Below are 20454 nucleotides of genomic sequence, written 5' to 3'. Positions count from 1 at the left end.
CCCCTTGTATTATATCCCATATTTTCCACTTGTATTAGACCCCACACTTTCCCCTTGTATTAGACCCCACACTTTCCCCTTGTATTAGATCCCACACTTTCCCCTTGTATTAGATCCCACACTTTCCCTTTGTAATAGATCCCACACTTTCCCCTTGTATTAGATCCCACACTTTCCCCTCGTATTAGATCCCACACTTTCCCCTTGTATTAGATCCCACACTTTCCCCTTGTATTAGATCCCACACTTTCCCCTTGTATTAGATCCCACACATTCCCCTTGTATACGATCCCACACTTTCCCCTTGTATTAGATCCCATACTTTCCCCTTGTATTAGATCCCACACTTCCCCCTTGTATTAGATCCCACACTTCACCCTTGTATTAGATCCCACACTTTCCCTTTGTATTAGATCCCACACTTTCCCCTTGTATTAGATCCCACACTTTCCCCTTGTATTAGATCCCACACTTTCCCCTCGTATTAGATCCCACACTTTCCCCTTGTATAAGATTCCACACTTTCCCCTCGTATTAGATCCCACACTTTCCACTTGTATTAGATCCCACACTTTCCCCTTGTATTAGATCCCACACTTTCCCCTTGTATTAGATCCCACACTTTCCCCTTGTATTAGATCCCACACTTTCCCCCTCGTATTAGACCCACACTTCCCCTTGTATTAGATCCCACACTTTCCCCTTGTATTAGATCCACACATTTCCCCTTGTATTAGATCCCACACTTTCCCCTTGTATTAGATCCCAACTTCCACTCGTATTAGATCCCCACACTTTCCCCTTGTATTAGATCCCACACTTTCCCCTTGTATTAGATCCCACACTTTCCCCTTGTATTAGATCCCACACTTTCCCTTTGTAATAGATCCCACACTTTACCCTTGTATTAGATCCCACACTTTCCCCTCGTATTAGATCCCACACTTTCCCCTTGTATTAGATCCCACACTTTCCCCTCGTATTAGATCCCACACTTTCCCCTTGTATTATATCCCACACTTTCCCCTCGTATTAGATCCCACACTTTCCCCTTGTATTAGATCCCATACTTTCCCTTGTATTAGATCCCACACTTTCCCCTTGTATTAGATCCCACACTTTCCCCTTGTATTAGATCCCACACTTTCCCCTTGTATTAGATCCCACACTTTCCCCTTGTATTAGATCCCACACTTTCCCCTTGTATTAGATCCCACACTTTCCCCTTGTATTAGATCCCATACTTTCCCCTCGTATTAGATCCCACACTTTCCCCTTGTATTAGATCCCACACTTTCCCCTTGTATTAGATCCCACACTTTCCCCTTGTATTAGATCCCACACTTTCCCCTTGTATTAGATCCCACACATTCCCCTTGTATACGATCCCACACTTTCCCCTTGTATTAGATCCCATACTTTCCCCTTGTATTAGATCCCACACTTCCCCCTTGTATTAGATCCCACACTTCACCCTTGTATTAGATCGCACACTTTCCCCTTGTATTAGATCCCACACTTTCCCCTTGTATTAGATCCCACACTTTCCCCTTGTATTAGATCCCACACTTTCCCCTTGTATTAGATCCCACACTTTCCCCTTGTATTAGATCCCACACTTTCCCCTCGTATTAGATCCCACACTTTCCCCTTGTATAAGATTCCACACTTTCCCCTTGTATTAGATCCCACACTTCCCCTTGTATTAGATCCCACACTTTACCCTTGTATTAGACCCCACACTTTCCCCTTGTATTAGATCCCACACATTTCCCTTGTATACGATCCCACACTTTCCCCTTGTATACGATCCCACACTTTCCCCTTGTATACGATCCCACACTTTCCCCTTGTATAAGATTCCACACTTTCCCCTTGTATTAGATCCCACACTTTCCCCTTGTATTAGATCCCACACTTTCCCCTTGTATTAGATCCCACACTTTCCCCTTGTATTAGATCCCACACATTCCCCTTGTATACGATCCCACACTTCACCCTTGTATACGATCCCACACTTTCCCCTTGTATTAGATCCCACACTTTCCCCTTGTATTAGATCCCACACTTCACCCTTGTAATAGATCCCACACTTTCCCCTTGTATTAGATCCCACACTTTCCCCTTGTATAAGATTCCACACTTTCCCCTTGTATAAGATTCCACACTTTCCCCTTGTATTAGATCCCACACTTTCCCCTTGTATTAGATCCCACACTTTCCCCTTGTATTAGATCCCACACTTTCCCCTTGTATTAGATCCCACACATTCCCCTTGTATACGATCCCACACTTCACCCTTGTATACGATCCCACACTTTCCCCTTGTATTAGATCCCACACTTCACCCTTGTAATAGATCCCACACTTTCCCCTTGTATTAGATCCCACACTTTCCCCTTGTATAAGATTCCACACTTTCCCCTTGTATTAGATCCCACACTTTCCCCTTGTATAAGATTCCACACTTTCCCCTTGTATTAGATCCCACACTTTCCCCTTGTATTAGATCCAACACTTCTCCCTTGTATTAGATCCCACATTTCCCCCTTGTATTAGATCCCACACTTCCCCCTTATATAGACATTAATCATTTCTCTTTCTTCCACTTATTCTATGTTTTATGGCTATACAGCTATTCTAATCACTTATTGCTTCTTACACATAACATACATAAAACAGGAGCCTACCCTGAACACAGCATTGAAGCATCCAAAGAACGCAGCTAGTCTGAAGTTGTCACGGTGTTTGACAGCCTGAAGGAGAGCATTGGGATGTTTGAGAAGCCTTGGGAGGGCACTGACAACCTTGATTCCTCCCTGGATCACAAAGCCCAATCCAAACATCTTGGTGAACCCCTGAAACATGTAACATTATGTAACAAACAAAATGGATCTCAGATAAGTACACATGTTAAACATGTATTGATAATGAAGGTTAAGTAATGACAGGATACTCTGATGAATAAAACAACTATATAATCTTTTCTGTTTCTTGTTGGCAGCTTCAAGTCTTTTAGCCACAACTTCAACTATTTTATTCAAAGTGAATTTAATATTCAAAGTATTCAAATTTACCAAGACTTTGGTGCTATGTCATTTTTTTTTCTTGTTATTTAATCTAAATCCTATTTCAATATATTTGAAAACAAATGTACTTTTTATGCAGCACTGTAAGAATTTTAACAGAACTTATGAAATACCTCAAAGTATCTTTTCATTTTAGATTTTAGTGTTGGAGTTGCCTCCCCTCCCACACAAAAACCTTGCTCGTGTTCCTGAATTAAGGCCATAAAGTACACTAGTATGGACTTAGTGTTGCGGCCAAATGGCAGCCTCTAATGGTCGTGACAATAAGTAAAGATAGACGCAGAACAGCCTAACGATGGACAATCATGACAATAACACATAAAAATTGGTTCAAACATAATCATTGGCCAATTTTGCGGATGTGTATCCATTAGGTTTATTACTATACGGTCAACTGGTCGGCCCATCAATACCGGATGGAAAGGGGCACACAACGGACATGTCTTCAATCCAGAACAGGACAGACAAAGAAAAGGATTGACAGTATTAATAAAAGTGGTTATTTCCTAAAAATTGAAACAGAAACCCTCAAAGTTCTTTTTGGAAAGTAGTTCTTTATGAAGATCATGTGTGATTACTTCTCTTCCATTTCAAAATTTACCAAGAGGTCCATAGGTACTATATAATTTACCAAGAGGTCCATAGGTACTATATAATTTACCAAGAGGTCCATAGGTACTATATAATTTCATCTGTTGGGCAAGGAATTAGGAAGAAAGTATTTTCTCCAGGTTTTGATTATGCCAATAAGTGGCAATGTGTGTGTTTGCATGTGCAAATGGTGCCAACACTGGTGTACCCATGGGGAATTACCTGTCCTCATTCTTTAGACAACACAGGTATACCCATGGCGAATTACCTGTCCTCATCATTCAGACAACACAGGTATACCCATGGCGAATTACCTGTCCTCATCATTCAGACAACACAGGTATACCCATGGGGAATTACCTGTCCTCATCATTCAGACAACACAGGTATACCCATGGCGAATTACCTGTTCTCATCCTTTAGACAACACAGGTATACCCATGGGGAATTACCTGTCCTCATCCTTTAGACAACACAGGTATACCCATGGCGAATTACCTGTCCTCATCATTCAGACAACACAGGTATACCCATGGCGAATTACCTGTCCTCATCATTCAGACAACACAGGTATACCCATGGCGAATTACCTGTCCTCATCATTCAGACAACACAGGTATACCCATGGCGAATTACCTGTTCTCATCCTTTAGACAACACAGGTATACCCATGGGGAATTACCTGTCCTCATCCTTTAGACAACACAGGTATACCCATGGCGAATTACCTGTTCTCATCCTTTAGACAACACAGGTATACCCATGGCGAATTACCTGTCCTCATCCTTTAGACAACACAGGTATACCCATGGCGAATTACCTGTCCTCATCCTTTAGACAACACAGGTATACCCATGGCGAATTACCTGTCCTCATCCTTTAGACAACACAGGTATACCCATGGCGAATTACCTGTCCTCATTCAGACAACACAGGTATACCCATGGTGAATTACCTGTCCTCATCCTTTAGACAACACAGATAGCGGCTTGAACACAGAATTCTGCTTTATTTGATATTTCCTTTTCACATTATTTATGGGTTTTGAGGAATGTATAGTTACATTCAGTGGAATCAACTGACAATGTTCAGAAAAGTTTGAATGTTTTAATTGTGAACTGACCTGGCAAAAATATGAAGATATAAAATATTGATACAATTACTATGTTAAATCACTGACGATTATTCTGGAAATTCGAATAAATTATGTGGTGCCTCTGTTGTGGTTGAAATACATTTAGTCTATTCAAAATGGCCCCCAGCCGTGTCAAACATGTGGACATGGTACTAAAGACCAATATTCTCTAGACAGTTGATGTATCAACATTTCAACATTGTCTACAGACAGTAGAATGTGAGATGATTTTTCACACAAACATTGTTTACTTTATGATCCTGAACAAGTTTTATATCCTGCCGTAGTCATGGGAATATTGTACCCAAAAGGATCTTTAACATGTTTCATAGAAGGTGACAAGTATATAATGTACTGGAAATTGTATATATTCATCTAACTATAACGCCTAACAGTTACATAAAGGCTTAACTACTGAGGGAGGATGTAGGGAAGTACCTTAGGACAGACACAAGGATAATATCCTAGGTAAGACCAGGATAGCACCCTAGGACGGACACAAGGATAATATCCTAGGTAAGACCAGGATAGCACCTTAGGACAGACACAAGGATAACATCCTGGAACAGACCCAAGGATAGCACTTTAGGTCAGACACAAGGATAACACCCTAGGACAGACACAAGGATAACACCCTAGGACAGACACAAGGATAACATCCTGGAACAGACCCAAGGATAGCACTTTAGGTCAGACACAAGGATAACACCCTAGGACAGACACAAGGATAACACCCTAGGACAGACACAAGGATAACACCCTAGGACAGACACAAGGATAACACCCTAGGACAGACACAAGGATAACACCCTAGGACAGACACAAGGATAACACCCTAGGACAGACACAAGGCTAGCACCCTAGGACAGACACAAGGATAACACCCTAGGACAGACACAAGGATAGTACCATAGGACAGACACAAGGATAGCACCTTAGGACAGACACAAGGATAGCACCTTAGGACAGACACAGGTTGATTTCTGAGGTCAGTCGAGGCATGTTTTCCCCCTGTATCCAATGTCTGCACTCTCAGATAGCTTCAGCACTGAATGTCCACAATTAGCCTGTATTAATCACTCCCCTTCTCTGCTGTTCCATCTCAACATTAATGTAAACAATCAAACAGCTGGGTCTAATCAGGCATTCAGTGCATTAGTAACTGTCTCCAACTTCACGGAGAAAGTCGGGACATCCAGGTATGGAAAAGATGTTGACCTATTCCCATTTACCTCCATAAAATCAGCCTTATGATGCAGCCTGGCCATTGATTATGTGCTTGACAAGAATTGAGCACCATGAAATGTGTGGTAATTGACAACAACTCACACTAAGTCGGGTCCAAAGCACTAACTCTGTACAGTGCACGCTACCAGGATATTGTATTGATAGGAAATGGCCAAACCTAAAGTACACCTCACCCAAACGTCCTAATTACCATGCTAATGGACGGCCAGTAAGATTGTGCACTCTAATGAAGCTAAGTAAATATTGTATGTCTCATGTTGAATTTCAATTCATTCAGAGGAAGTGTCTGTAAGGATTACTTAGAGGATGGTAACCATTTACATGTAAGGGTTACTTAGAGGATGGTAACCATTAACATGTAAGGGTTACTTAGAGGACGGTAACCATTTACATGTAAGGGTTACTTAGAGGATGGTAACCATTTACATGTAAGAGTTACTTAGAGAACGGTAACCATTTACATGTAAGGATTACTTAGAGAATGGTAACCATTTACATGTAAGGGTTACTTAGAGGATGGTAACCATTTACATGTAAGAGTTACTTAGAGAACGGTAACCATTTACATGTAAGGGTTACTTAGAGAACGGTAACCATTTACATGTAAGAGTTACTTAGAGAACAGTAACCATTTACATGTAAGAGTTACTTAGAGAACAGTAACCATTTACATGTAAGGATTACTTAGAGAACGGTAACCATTTACATGTAAGAGTTACTTAGAGAACGGTAACCATTTACATGTAAGGATTACTTAGAGAACGGTAACCATTTACATGTAAGGGTTACTTAGAGGATGGTAACCATTTACATGTAAGGATTACTTAGAGGATGGTAACCATTTACATGTAAGAGTTACTTAGAGAACGGTAACCATTTACATGTAAGAATTACTTAGAGAATGGTAACCATTTACATGTAAGGATTACTTAGAGGATGGTTACCATTTACATGTAAGGATTACTTAGAGAACGGTAACCATTTACATGTAAGGGTTACTTAGAGCAATGGCATGGTTCCTGTGTACCATGCTAGGTGGCCTGGCTGATCTCGGGTCAATGATGTGTAAGTGGACAAGATCTGAACACAAAATGGTAAATGTTCTTAACAATTAACAGTATAAGGAGATGTGTCAACTGTATAGGATGAAAGGTCATAGAGAATAGGACAAGGAGACTGTGTCCACTGTATGTCCAATGTATGTGTCCAATGTATGTGTCCAATGTATGTGTCCACTGTATAGGACAAAAGGTCATAGAGAATAGGACAAGGAGACTGTGTCCACTGTATGTGTCCAATGTATGTGTCCACTGTATGTCCAATGTATGTGTCAAATGTATGTGTCCACTGTATGTGTCCACTGTAAAGGACGAGTGTGTCAACAGTATGTGTCCATCGTATAGGACGAGAGGTCATAATGAACAGGACAAGGAGAGTATGTTCACTGTATGTGTTCACTGTATGTGTCCACTGTATGTGTCTACTGTATGTGTCCACTGTATGTGTCCACTGTATGTGTCCACTGTATGTCCACTGTATGTGTCCACTGTATGTGTCCACTGTATGTGTCCACTGTATGTGTCAAATGTATGTGTCCACTGTATGTGTCCACTATGTGTCCACTGTATGTGTCCACTGTATGTGTCCACTGTATGTGTCCACTGTATGTGTCCACTGTATGTCCACTGTATGTGTCCACTGTATGTCCACTGTATGTGTCCACTGTATGTCCACTGTATCCACTGTATGTCCACTGTATCCACTGTATGTGTCCACTGTATGTGTCCAATGTATGTGTCCACTGTATGTCCACTGTATCCACTGTATGTGTCCACTGTATGTGTCCACTGTATGTGTCCACTGTATGTCCACTGTATCCACTGTATGTGTCCACTGTATGTCCACTGTATGTGTCCACTGTATGTGTCCACTGTATGTGTCCACTGTATGTCCACTGTATGTGTCCACTGTATGTCCACTGTATCCACTGTATGTGTCCACTGTATGTCCACTGTATGTGTCCACTGTATGTGTCCACTGTATGTGTCAAATGTATCTGTCTAATGTATGTGTCCACTGGATGTGTCCACTGTATGTGTCCACTATGTGTCCACTGTATGTGTTCACTGTATGTGTCCACTGTATGTTTCCACTGTATGTGTCCACTGTATGTGTCCAATGTATGTGTCCACTGTATGTGTCCAATGTATGTGTCCACTGTATGTGTCCACTGTATGTGTCAACTGTGTCCACTGGATGTGTCCACTGATAGGACGAATATTCATAATAGACTCCAGCTGTATGAAGTAATAATCAATATTTCCATAGTCTGTATACAAAGATCACTTTTGACCCTTTAACCTTGACCAATGACCAGCAGAATGTTATCAGGTGTAGAACATAATGTTACAATAGTATAGTGTAGATATGAATGGAATAAGGGGTCCTCAAGTATACTTCAGGACGAGATGGACACACAATTGGGTAAGACTACCCCATCCCCCAGATGGCAAATATGGGGGAGGCATAAAATGAACAAGAGATCCCAGAGAATGATCTTTATTGGATCCAAGTCAGACTGACCTTCTCTCTATTTTTCCCTTCTTTCTTCTTTTTCTCTTCATAATCTGACTACAAGAACAAGTGGAACCTACACATGAAGCTTGAGGAATATCCCATCTGTACTTTTCAAGAAATAGCGATAACAAATTTGAATCTTCAAAATCCAAAATGGCAACCTGTCAGCCATTTTGTTTTCCTTGTCAAAAATCTAAATTGAATTGGCACAACTAAGGACCAGGAGTGTAATGGTTAACTCGGAGATTGTTTTAGGAGTGTAATGGTTAACTCAGACATTGTTTTAGGAGTGTAATGGTTAACTCAGACATTGTTTTAGGAGTGTAATGGTTAACCAGACGCTGTTTTAGGAGTGTAATGGTTAACTCGGACATTGTTTTAGGAGTGTAATGGTTAACTCGGACATTGTTTTAGGAGTGTAATGGTTAACTCGGTTATTGTTTTAGGAGTGTAATGGTTAACCAGACGCTGTTTTAGGAGTGTAATGGTTAACTCAGACATTGTTTTAGGAGTGTAATGGTTAACTCGGTTATTGTTTTAGGAGTGTAATGGTTAACTCAGACATTGTTTTAGGAGTGTAATGGTTAACTCGGATATTGTTTTAGGAGTGTAATGGTTAACTCGGACATTGTTTTAGGAGTGTAATGGTTAACTCGGACATTGTTTTAGGAGTGTAATGGTTAACTCTGATATTGTTTTAGGAGTGTAATGGTTAACTCGGACATTGTTTTAGGAGTGTAATGGTTAACTCGGACATTGTTTTAGGAGTGTTATGGTTAACTCAGACATTGTTTTAGGAGTGTAATGGTTAACTCAGACATTGTTTTAGGAGTGTAATGGTTAACTCAGACATTGTTTTAGGAGTGTAATGGTTAACTCAGACATTGTTTTAGGAGTGTAATGGTTAACTCAGACATTGTTTTCGGAGTGTAATGGTTAACTCAGACATTGTTTTAGGAGTGTAATGGTTAACTCAGACATTGTTTTAGGAGTGTAATGGTTAACTCAGACATTGTTTTAGGAGTGTAATGGTTAACCAGACGCTGTTTTAGGAGTGTAATGGTTAACTCAGACATTGTTTTAGGAGTGTAATGGTTAACCAGACGCTGTTTTAGGAGTGTAATGGTTAACTCGGACATTGTTTTAGGAGTGTAATGGTTAACTCGGACATTGTTTTAGGTGTGTAATGGTTAACTCAGACATTGTTTTAGGAGTGTAATGGTTAACTCGGACATTGTTTTAGGAGTGTAATGGTTAACTCGGACATTGTTTTAGGAGTGTAATGGTTAACTCGGACATTGTTTTAGGAGTGTAATGGTTAACTCGGACATTGTTTTAGGAGTGTAATGGTTAACTCGGACATTGTTTTAGGAGTGTAATGGTTAACTCGGACATTGTTTTAGGAGTGTAATGGTTAACTCGGACATTGTTTTAGGAGTGTAATGGTTAACTCGGACATTGTTTTAGGAGTGTAATGGTTAACTCAGACATTGTTTTAGGAGTGTAATGGTTAACTCGGACATTGTTTTAGGAGTGTAATGGTTAACTCGGACATTGTTTTAGGAGTGTAATGGTTAACTCGGACATTGTTTTAGGAGTGTAATGGTTAACTCGGACATTGTTTTAGGAGTGTAATGGTTAACTCAGACATTGTTTTAGGAGTGTAATGGTTAATTCGGACATTGATTTAGGAGTGTAATGGTTAACCAGACGCTGTTTTAGGAGTGTAATGGTTAACTCCATACAATAACTTGAGAATTCTTTACCTTCACTACATAATAAACACAGCTATGGTGATGTTTACATAGATGATGTTTTGACTGATTTTGTAGCCATGACAGAACTGTCTGTACAGTAGAGAATCTAGCCATCCATGTCACAGGTCCTGACTGGGAGGAGGCGCAGTTTTGGACAGCAGGCTCCTCATCCAGAACGGAGGCTGGCAGTTCATCCTTACCCAACAGAAATCTGAAGGATATATCAATGTAACGTTTATACAATGTATACAGAATACAAAACTACAGAATTTTTTTTTTTTTACCGCAAATAAAAACTTTAATGTTGATTAAGTAAAGCAATAACGATATGACCTTACATTGATAAAGAATGACTATGATGCATGTAAGACAATGATAGAAGTATGATACAATACATTACTGTCAATCAAAACACATGATAGAATAACACATATCTAGTATCACACATTTTTTACCTGAAAGCTTTGATTGTAGACTCTGGCAGGCTATTTCTCCTGAAAATAAAGGAAATAGTTCATTAGAGTAAAAACAACCCGAACTGATCTCTTAGGGAACAAGTCAGAAGTTATTTTATATATACAGAATTCAACAGGAATTGGAGTTAATCTTTTCAGTGTTTGCCTGCCTAAAGCACTCCACTTAATTAGAGACGTATCAGTTGCAATTTGTGCATTTTCAATTTTGAACCAAAATTGTGGGAGTGTTAATTCATCTCTATAAATATAGATAATGGCTCAAAATGGGTAAATTAAGAGTAACACAAAACATGACCATGTGTTAAGTCAGTAACAGAACAATAGAACCCATGACCTGGTGTTAAGTCATTAACACAGAACAATAGAACCCATGACCTGGTGTTAAGTCAGTCACACAGAACAATAGAACCCATGACCTGGTGTTAAGTCAGTCACACAGAACAATAGAACCCACGACCTGGTGTTAAGTCATTAACATAGAACAATAGAACCCATGACCTGGTGTTAAGTCATTAACACAGAACAATAGAACCCACGACCTGGTGTTAAGTCAGTAACACAGAACAATAGAACCAATGACCAGGTGTTAAGTCAGTAACACAGAACAATAGAACCCACGACCTGGTGTTAAGTCAGTAACACAGAACAATAGAACCAATGACCAGGTGTTAAGTCAGTAACACAGAACAATAGAACCCATGACCAGGTGTTAAGTCAGTCACACAGAACAATAGAACCCATGACCTGGTGTTAAGTCATTAACACAGAACAATAGAACCCATGACCTGGTGTTAAGTCAGTCACACAGAACAATAGAACCCATGACCAGGTGTTAAGTCAGTAACACAGAACAATAGAACCCATGACCTGGTGTTAAGTCAGTAACATAGAACAATAGAACCCATGACCAGGTGTTAAGTCAGTAACACAGAACAATAGAACCCATGACAGGTGTTAAGTCAGTAACATAGAACAATAGAACCCATGACCAGGTGTTAAGTCAGTAACACAGAACAATAGAACCCATGACCAGGTGTTAAGTCAGTCACACAGAACAATAGAACCCATGACCAGGTGTTTAGTCATTAACATAGAACAATAGAACCCATGACCAGGTGTTAAGTCAGTAACACAGAACAATAGAACCCATGACCAGGTGTTAAGTCAGTAACACAGAACAATAGAACCCATGACCTGGTGTTAAGTCAGTAACAGAACAATAGAACCCATGACCAGGTGTTAAGTCATTAACATAGAACAATAGAACCCATGACCAGGTGTTAAGTCAGTAACAGAACAATAGAACCCATGACCAGGTGTTAAGTCAGTAACATAGAACAATAGAACCCATGACCTGGTGTTAAGTCATTAACATAGAACAATAGAACCCATGACCAGGGGTTAAGTCAGCAACACAGAACAATAGAACCCATGACCAGGTGTTAAGTCAGTAACAGAACAATAGAACCCATGACCAGGTGTTAAGTCAGTAACACAGAACAATAGAACCCATGACCAGGTGTTATGTCAGTCACACAGAACAATAGAACCCATGGCCAGGTGTTAAGTCATTAACATATAACAATAGAACCCATGACCAGGTGTTAAGTCAGTAACACAGAACAATAGAACCCATGACCAGGTGTTAAGTCAGTAACATAGAAAAATAGAACCCATGACAGGTGGTAAGTCATTAACATAGAACAATAGAACCCATGACCAGGTGTTAAGTCAGTAACACAGAACAATAGAACCCATGACCAGGTGTTAAGTCAGTAACATAGAAAAATAGAACCCATGACAGGTGGTAAGTCATTAACATAGAACAATAGAACTCATGACCAGGTGTTAAGTCATTAACATAGAACAATAGAACTCATGACCAGGTGTTAAGTCATTAACATAGAACAATAGAACCCATGACCAGGTGTTAAGTCATTAACACAGAACAATAGAACCCATGACCTGGTGTTAAGTCATTAACATAGAACTATAGAACCCATGACTAGGTGTTAAGTCAGTCACACAGAACAATAGAACTCATGACAGGTGTTAAGTCATTAACATAGAATGCCTGGCTATATCCAGGTTTATTCTACATCAGGATTATTCTAATCTGAAAAGTTTAGCAATCAAAGCCAAATTATGAATCATGGGGACTTCAGCAAGTCTAGGATGTTAATTATACTAATGAATGTTTGATGTGACTTAACAACAGAAATCCAGTAAATGTGAGTTAGAGAGATAGGAAATCTATAAATAGAGGGATGATTCATCAAAAGTACACTTTAATTGTGATAAGAGTACAGAAATCTGCCAGTGTTACCAACATAGACAGGCTAATAGAGCGATGACCTTGATCGGCTTTGATGACCTTGACCAGTTTGGGGACAAGTAAGTGTTTGTGTGAGTGATAACGACTATATGGTCTATAGCTGTGGCACTTCCTCTACATAGTGTCATTATCACTCATCATTTCTGAGTCTCAGAGTAGGAATTTTCTAGTGATGTAACACACTATCCAGGAATACTCCTGATTATATATTTGTGGAAAATCTTTGTGCTCCATCAGGTAATGTGTCATAATATCTCTCTGACATCCATCACACCCGCCCCTGTACATATCAACATTTCACCCCCTCCCCATAAATCCAAGTTACAGCACCGACAAGTCAGCCTTACACATGTCCACTGATACAAGGTAAGCTTGGGCCCCAGTCAGATAAGTAATTGAAGAATCAGGAAGCTGTGTACACACTGCTGAAACACCAACTTGGCTGCCCCCCAAATGCTACAGGTTACTGCACCCCCTCACTTCATCAACATTTAGTACAGCCCTTGAAAACACTTTCCCTCTCTCTACAAGCCTGGATACCTGTCCCCCTTCCCATTTCTCTGTTATACACCTGCCAGCTTTCACCAAAAACAAAAGCACTCATGTACCGTTTTAAATTACCGCCATTAGAGAAGAGAGCCATTATTTGAGTGTCCCCCTCCCTTAATTACCTATGTCGGAGTGTCCCCCTCCCTTAATAACCTATGTCGGAGTGTCCCCCTCCCTTAATTACCTATGTCGGAGTGTCCCCCTCCCTTAATTACCTATGTCGGAGTGTCCCCCTCCCTTAATTACCTATGCCGGAGTGTCCCCCTCCCTAATTACCTATGTCGGAGTGTCCCCCTCCCATAATTACCTATGTCGGAGTGTCCCCCTCCCTTAATTACCTATGTCGGAGTGTCCCCCCTCCCTTAATTACCTATGTCGGAGTGTCTCCCTCCCTTAATTACCTATGTCGGAGTGTCTCCCTCCCTTAATTACCTATGTCGGAGTGTCCCCCTCCCTTAATTACCTATGTCGGAGTGTCCCCCTCCCTTAATTACCTATGTTAGAGTGTCCCCCTCCCTTAATTACCTATGTTGGAGTGTCCCCCTCCCTTAATTACCTATGTCAGAGTGTCCCCCTCCCTTAATTACCTATGTCAGAGTGTCCCCCTCCCTTAATTACCTATGTCAGAGTGTCCCTCTCCCTTAATTACCTATGTCTGAGTGTTCCCCTCCCTTAATTACCTATGTCAGAGTGTCCCTCTCCCTTAATTACCTATGTCGGAGTGTCCCCCTCCCTTAATTACCTATGTCGGAGTGTCCCCCTCCCTTAATTACCTATGTTGGAGTGTCCCCCTCCGTGTCCCCCTCCCTTAATTACCTATGTCGGAGTGTCCCCCTCCCTTAATTACCTATGTCGGAGTGTCCCCCTCCCTTAATTACCTATGTCGGAGTGTCCCCCTCCCTTAATTACCTATGTCGGAGTGTCCCCCTCCCTTAATTACCTATGTCAGAGTGTCCCCCTCCCTTAATTACCTATGTTGGAGTGTCCCCCTCCCTTAATTACCTATGTCAGAGTGTCCCCCTCCCTTAATTTCCTATGTCAGAGTGTCCCCCTCCCTTAATTACCTATGTCAGAGTGTCCCCCTCCCTTAATTACCTATGTTGGAGTGTCCCCCTCCCTTAATTACCTATGTTGGAGTGTCCCCCTCCCTTAATTACCTATGTCAGAGTGCCCACCTCCCTTAATTACCTATGTTATATGTCATTTACTACCTGCTGCCATAGCTGTTACCAGAGATACTCCTACAACCTACTTACCTTAGACAGCTTATGCTTTTAAAGACTAGTGAGCTTATATTCCCTTTTTTGAAATCAGGTGTATCTAAGAGATCAAAATTCAAAGACAATTCTATTTCTATTATCTAAATACACAGATTCTGGCCAATCTGTTGTCACCCATAACATCAACCCTCTTTCTCCACCAAAACCATCCAATCTGTTGTCACCCATAACATCAACCCTCTATCTCCACCAGAACCATCCAATCTGTTGTCACCCATAACATCAACCCCCTTCTCCACCAAAACCATCCAATCTGTTGTCATCCATACCATCAACCCTCTATCTCCACCAGAACTATCCAATCTGTTGTCATCTATAACATCAGCTCTCTTTCTCCACCAGAACCATCCAATCTGTTGTCACCCATAACATCAACCCTCTTTCTCCACCAGAACCATCCAATCTGTTGTCACCCATAACATCAACCCTCTATCTCCACCAGAACCATCCAATCTGTTGTCACCCATAAAATCAACCCTCTTTCTCCACCAGAACCATCCAATCTGTTGTCACCTATAACATCAACCCTCTATCTCCACCAGAACCATCCAATCTGTTGTCGTCCATAAAATCAACCCTCTATCTCCACCAGAACCATCCAATCTGTTGTCGTCCATAACATCAACCCTCTTTCTCCACCAGAACCATCCAATCTGTTGTCACCCATAACATCAACCCTCTATCTCCACCAGAACCTTATTGCTTTCTTTACTCTCCATCAACCCTAACTTTCCTAGGCATCATTGTTCTACCAGCCATCCGTAAATAAAAATTAATTCAATTTAAAAGTTCAGATTATACTTATCAGCCTTCATTATCAGGATAAGGTGACCAAACAACTCTTACTTCATTATCAGGATAAGGTGACCAAACAACTCTTACTTCATTATCTACAGAAGGCTGGCACGTTAAAACAGGTACAGCAATGATTGCAGAGCTGTCATCATTTGTTTAAATACCAAATGGTAAAAATTCTACCAAAAAGTACATTTCTACATTTCTTGTGGATTAAAAATCAACATGAACTTTTGACAGGGGTGTGTTGGCCTGTAAAGTTTGGTCCATATTGATATCAGCTTCAGGTACAATCGCTATGTTAAATCAGGTTAGTGATGGTTGTAAACATCATATGGTTACATCAGATCACATAGCTGTATTCCCAGCCATACAAACTATCTGAGCTGTACAGTAAGCCTGTATGAATCTGACACACAGTGGCATACTCCCTTTATTAAGAACCTGTCTTATAAATTCTCCAAAAATCTCTGTACTTGAAAACAAAGCCTAAGGCAGTTGGTTCCCAGCATATAGCATATCAGGGAGCATGTTTATCAACAGTCTGGTGGTGAATTCAAACTGACACCCATCTCAGCCTACCTATCTAGTACTCTCTCCCGTCTGGGCCATCTCTGTGATAAATCTCCACCACTAAATCCAACACAATCTCATAAACCAAGGCCAATTACTTTACTTGAAGGGCTACAAATATTACTCTATTCCAATCCCTGATAGGCAGCTGTAGAAAATTTATCTCACAAAATTAGGATGATTATGGTAGATTTTGTGTAAGTGGTGCCCTCCACCAGTAGCTTTATGATGTTAATTCCAGCACTTCTCGCCTATAACTACACCAACACTCTGTCAGCCCCCTCTACCAGACTCCACACTCACTTGCTAACAAGACTAGCATCTGTTCTTCATGTTTCCTCCCATAAACAGTTATTAGGAGCAACAGCTCATCAATTAGCTAGGTTTTTTTCTCTAACTTAAGAATGATATTGCTTGTAATAGTGTATGGTATACCCTTATATACAGCACCTACAGAAAAATTCTGTACTCTTTATAACTTTGCAAGGGACACGAATCCCCTCGTGTGCCGAATCCCGTCGTGTGCCAAGTAAACCCAGTGTCATATCCTGTGATAAATCTCGAGGCCAACTTGTTAGAGGTACTTGACCAATCTATGAAGTTTGATGGAAATCTGTTTAAAAGTGAAGTTGCTTGCCTGGATTGTTTTAAAATAGAAACAGTGAACTTGGCACCCTGAAACACAAAAAAAACAACAACAAAAAATATAGTAGTAGTAGTTGAAATACTAGACTACTATTAATTTTGTTAATATAAGGCACCCACAAATTTGTGTACCTCAAATTATCTCTTATAGTTCTTACCACAAAAGAAAGTAGAACGCACCCACAAATATGTCATTAGATGCAGAATGCAGCACTTATTGTCATAGATTAGAGAAACAATTGTAATTTCCTAGTTGTTGAGATTCTGCAGGATTTTATTATATTCTGAATTAGTATTTTGATATCATATTATTTCACTTAAATGAATAAAATGACAATCTAGAATTCAAGATATTTACACAATTTTTAACTTGACAAACAAAACCTTATATCAATTTTGCACCAATCAAGAAATTAAAAATTAGCACTCAATCAGAGCTAAACAAGTAGAAAAATTCAAGGACCCAATAAAATCATGATTGATGTCCAGAGGGAAAAGAGAAGAATTGGAGGGAAACAAAGTTAGTGAAGGCAGACTAACGTGACTAGAGGGAGAGGTGAGTTATGGTAGGGGCGGGGCACTGGTGCCAACGTACACTGACATAACATTACATAGTAACATCCATAACCACTACCAAGTGTCCTAGTGGACCCCCGGGACCCACATTACAACCGGTAATAGAGATAGTTATAATATGCATGAAGAAAAGCATTTACGCACAATAATCCATTATCAACTGAAACAGAAAACCAAACTGAAGCAATCCTCATGGGGCAGTTTTTATTTCATTACATCACTGTAAACAATGGTCGCTGACGCTTTCTTATAGGGGATGCTCAGCAACATTTCCCATTACTCACAGGCAGGCTCATGTCTGACACAAACTCATCACTACATTGGTGAACAATTATTCTTCTCCATAGAATTTTCTCACACATCTGGCTCTATATGACAATGATGTAGAAACTTTATCACATCTCCAATCTGTACTAAAACCTGAATATACACAGAGGTGCCAGTCACGAACACTTTCTGATGATCAATGATGATCAGTCACAACCGACCCTGAATTCCAGCAAACCCTTACAGAACAACCTACCCTGTACCCCAACACATTACAGAACAACCCACCCTATACCCAAACAATCATTACAGAACAACCCACCCTATACCCAAACAATCATTACAGAACAACCCACCCTGTACCCCAACAAACCATTACAGGAACAACCCACCCTGTACCCCAACAAACCATTACAGGAACAACCCACCCTGTACCCCAACAAACCATTACAGAACAACCAACCCTGTACCCCAACAAACCATTACAGAACAACCTACCCTGTACCCCAACACATGACAGAACAACCCACCCTATACCCAAACAATCATTACAGAACAACCAACCCTGTACCCCAACAAACCATTACAGAACAACCTACCCTGAATTCCAGCAAACCCATACAGAACCTACCCTGTACCCCAACAAACCCTTACAGAACAACCTACCCTGTACCCCAACACATGACAGAACAACCCACCCTATACCCAAACAATCATTACAGAACAACCAACCCTGTACCCCAACAAACCCTTACAGAACAACCAACCCTGTACCCCAACAAACCATTACAGGAACAACCCACCCTGTACCCCAACAAACCATTACAGGAACAACCCACCCTGTACCCCAACAAACCATTACAAGAACAACCCACCCTGTACCCCAACAAAACATTACAGAACAACCAACCCTGTACCCCAACAAACCATTACAGAACAACCCACCCTGTACCCCAACAAACCATTACAGAACAACCCACCCTGTACCCCAACAAACCATTACAGGAACAACCCACCCTGTACCCCAACAAAACATTACAGAACAACCTACCCTGTACCCCAACAAACCATTACAGGAACAACCCACCCTGTACCCCAACAAACCATTACAGGAACAACCCACCCTGTACCCCAACAAACCATTACAGGAACAACCCATCCTGTACCAAAACAATCATTACAGGAACAACCCACCCTGTACCCCAACAAACCATTACAGGGACAACCAACCCTGTACCCCAACAAACCATTACAGCAACAACCACCCTGTACCCCAACAAACCATTACAGGGACAACCCACCCGGTACCCCAACAAACCATTACAGCAACAACCCACCCTGTACCCCAACAAAACATTACAGAACAACCGACCCTGTACCCCAACAAACCATTACAGAACAACCCACCCTGTACCACAACAAACCATTACAGGAACAACCCACCCTGTACCCCAACAAACAATTACAGGAACCCACCCTGTACCCCAACAAACCATTACAGGAACAACCCACCCTGTACCCAAACAATCATTACAGGAACAACCCACCCTGTACCCCAACAAACCATTACAGGAACAACCCACCCTGTACCCCAACAAACCATTACAGGAACCCACCCTGTACCCCAACAAACCATTACAGCAACAACCCACCCTGTACCCCAACAAACCATTACAGGAACAACCCACCCTGTACCCAAACAATCATTACAGGAACAACCCACCCTGTACCTCAACAAACCATTACAGGAACAACCCACCCTGTACCCCAACAAACCATTACAGGAACCCACCCTGTACCCCAACAAATCATTACAGAACAACCCACCCTGAACCCAAACAATCATTACAGCAACAACCCACCCTGTACCCAAACAATCATTACAGAACAACCAACCCTGTACCCCAACAAACCATTACAAGAGCAACCCACCCTGTACCCCAACAAACCATTACAGGAACAACCCATCCTGTACCCCAACAAACCATTACAGGAACAACCCACCCTGTACCCAAACAATCATTACAGCAACAACCCACCCTGTACCTAAACAATCATTACAGGAACAACCCACCCTGAACCCAAACAATCATTACAGGAACAACCCACCCTGAACCCAAACAATCATTACAGCAACAACCCACCCTGTACCCAAACAATCATTACAGAACAACCAACCCTGTACCCCAACAAACCATTACAAGAGCAACCCACCCTGTACCCCAACAAACCATTACAGGAACAACCCATCCTGTACCCCAACAAACCATTACAGGAACAACCCACCCTGTACCCAAACAATCATTACAGCAACAACCCACCCTGTACCCAAACAATCATTACAGGAACAACCCACCCTGTACCCCAACAAACCATTACAGGAACAACCCACCCTGTACCCCAACAAACCATTACAGAACAACCCACCCTGTACCCAAACAATCATTACAGCAACAACCCACCCTGTACCCAAACAATCATTACAGGAACAACCCACCCTGTACCCCAACAAACCATTACAGGAACAACCGACCCTGTACCCCAACAAACCATTACAGAAC

General features: G+C 41.2%; 1 protein-coding gene across 3 annotated transcripts in view; it reads right to left on the bottom strand.

Moving 5' to 3' along the window:
• Positions 1-20454, bottom strand: part of LOC117327972 (transmembrane protein 135-like) — a 227312-nt gene that overhangs the window by 11652 nt on the left and 195206 nt on the right. For all 3 annotated transcript variants that reach the window (XM_033885239.1, XM_033885242.1, XM_033885240.1), the window contains 3 exons: positions 10853-10891; positions 10407-10608; positions 2691-2858 (listed from right to left, as the gene is read on the bottom strand). In XM_033885239.1, coding sequence (XP_033741130.1) covers positions 2691-2858; positions 10407-10608; positions 10853-10891 — 409 coding nt within the window. The remainder of the gene's footprint in view (positions 1-2690; positions 2859-10406; positions 10609-10852; positions 10892-20454) is intronic.

The sequence above is a fragment of the Pecten maximus genome, chromosome 5, assembly GCF_902652985.1.
Source record: "Pecten maximus chromosome 5, xPecMax1.1, whole genome shotgun sequence".
In the NCBI taxonomy this organism is placed as follows: domain Eukaryota; kingdom Metazoa; phylum Mollusca; class Bivalvia; order Pectinida; family Pectinidae; genus Pecten; species Pecten maximus.
Note: the sequence above shows the minus strand (reverse complement) of the source record. Positions and strands in the feature narration are given on the sequence as shown.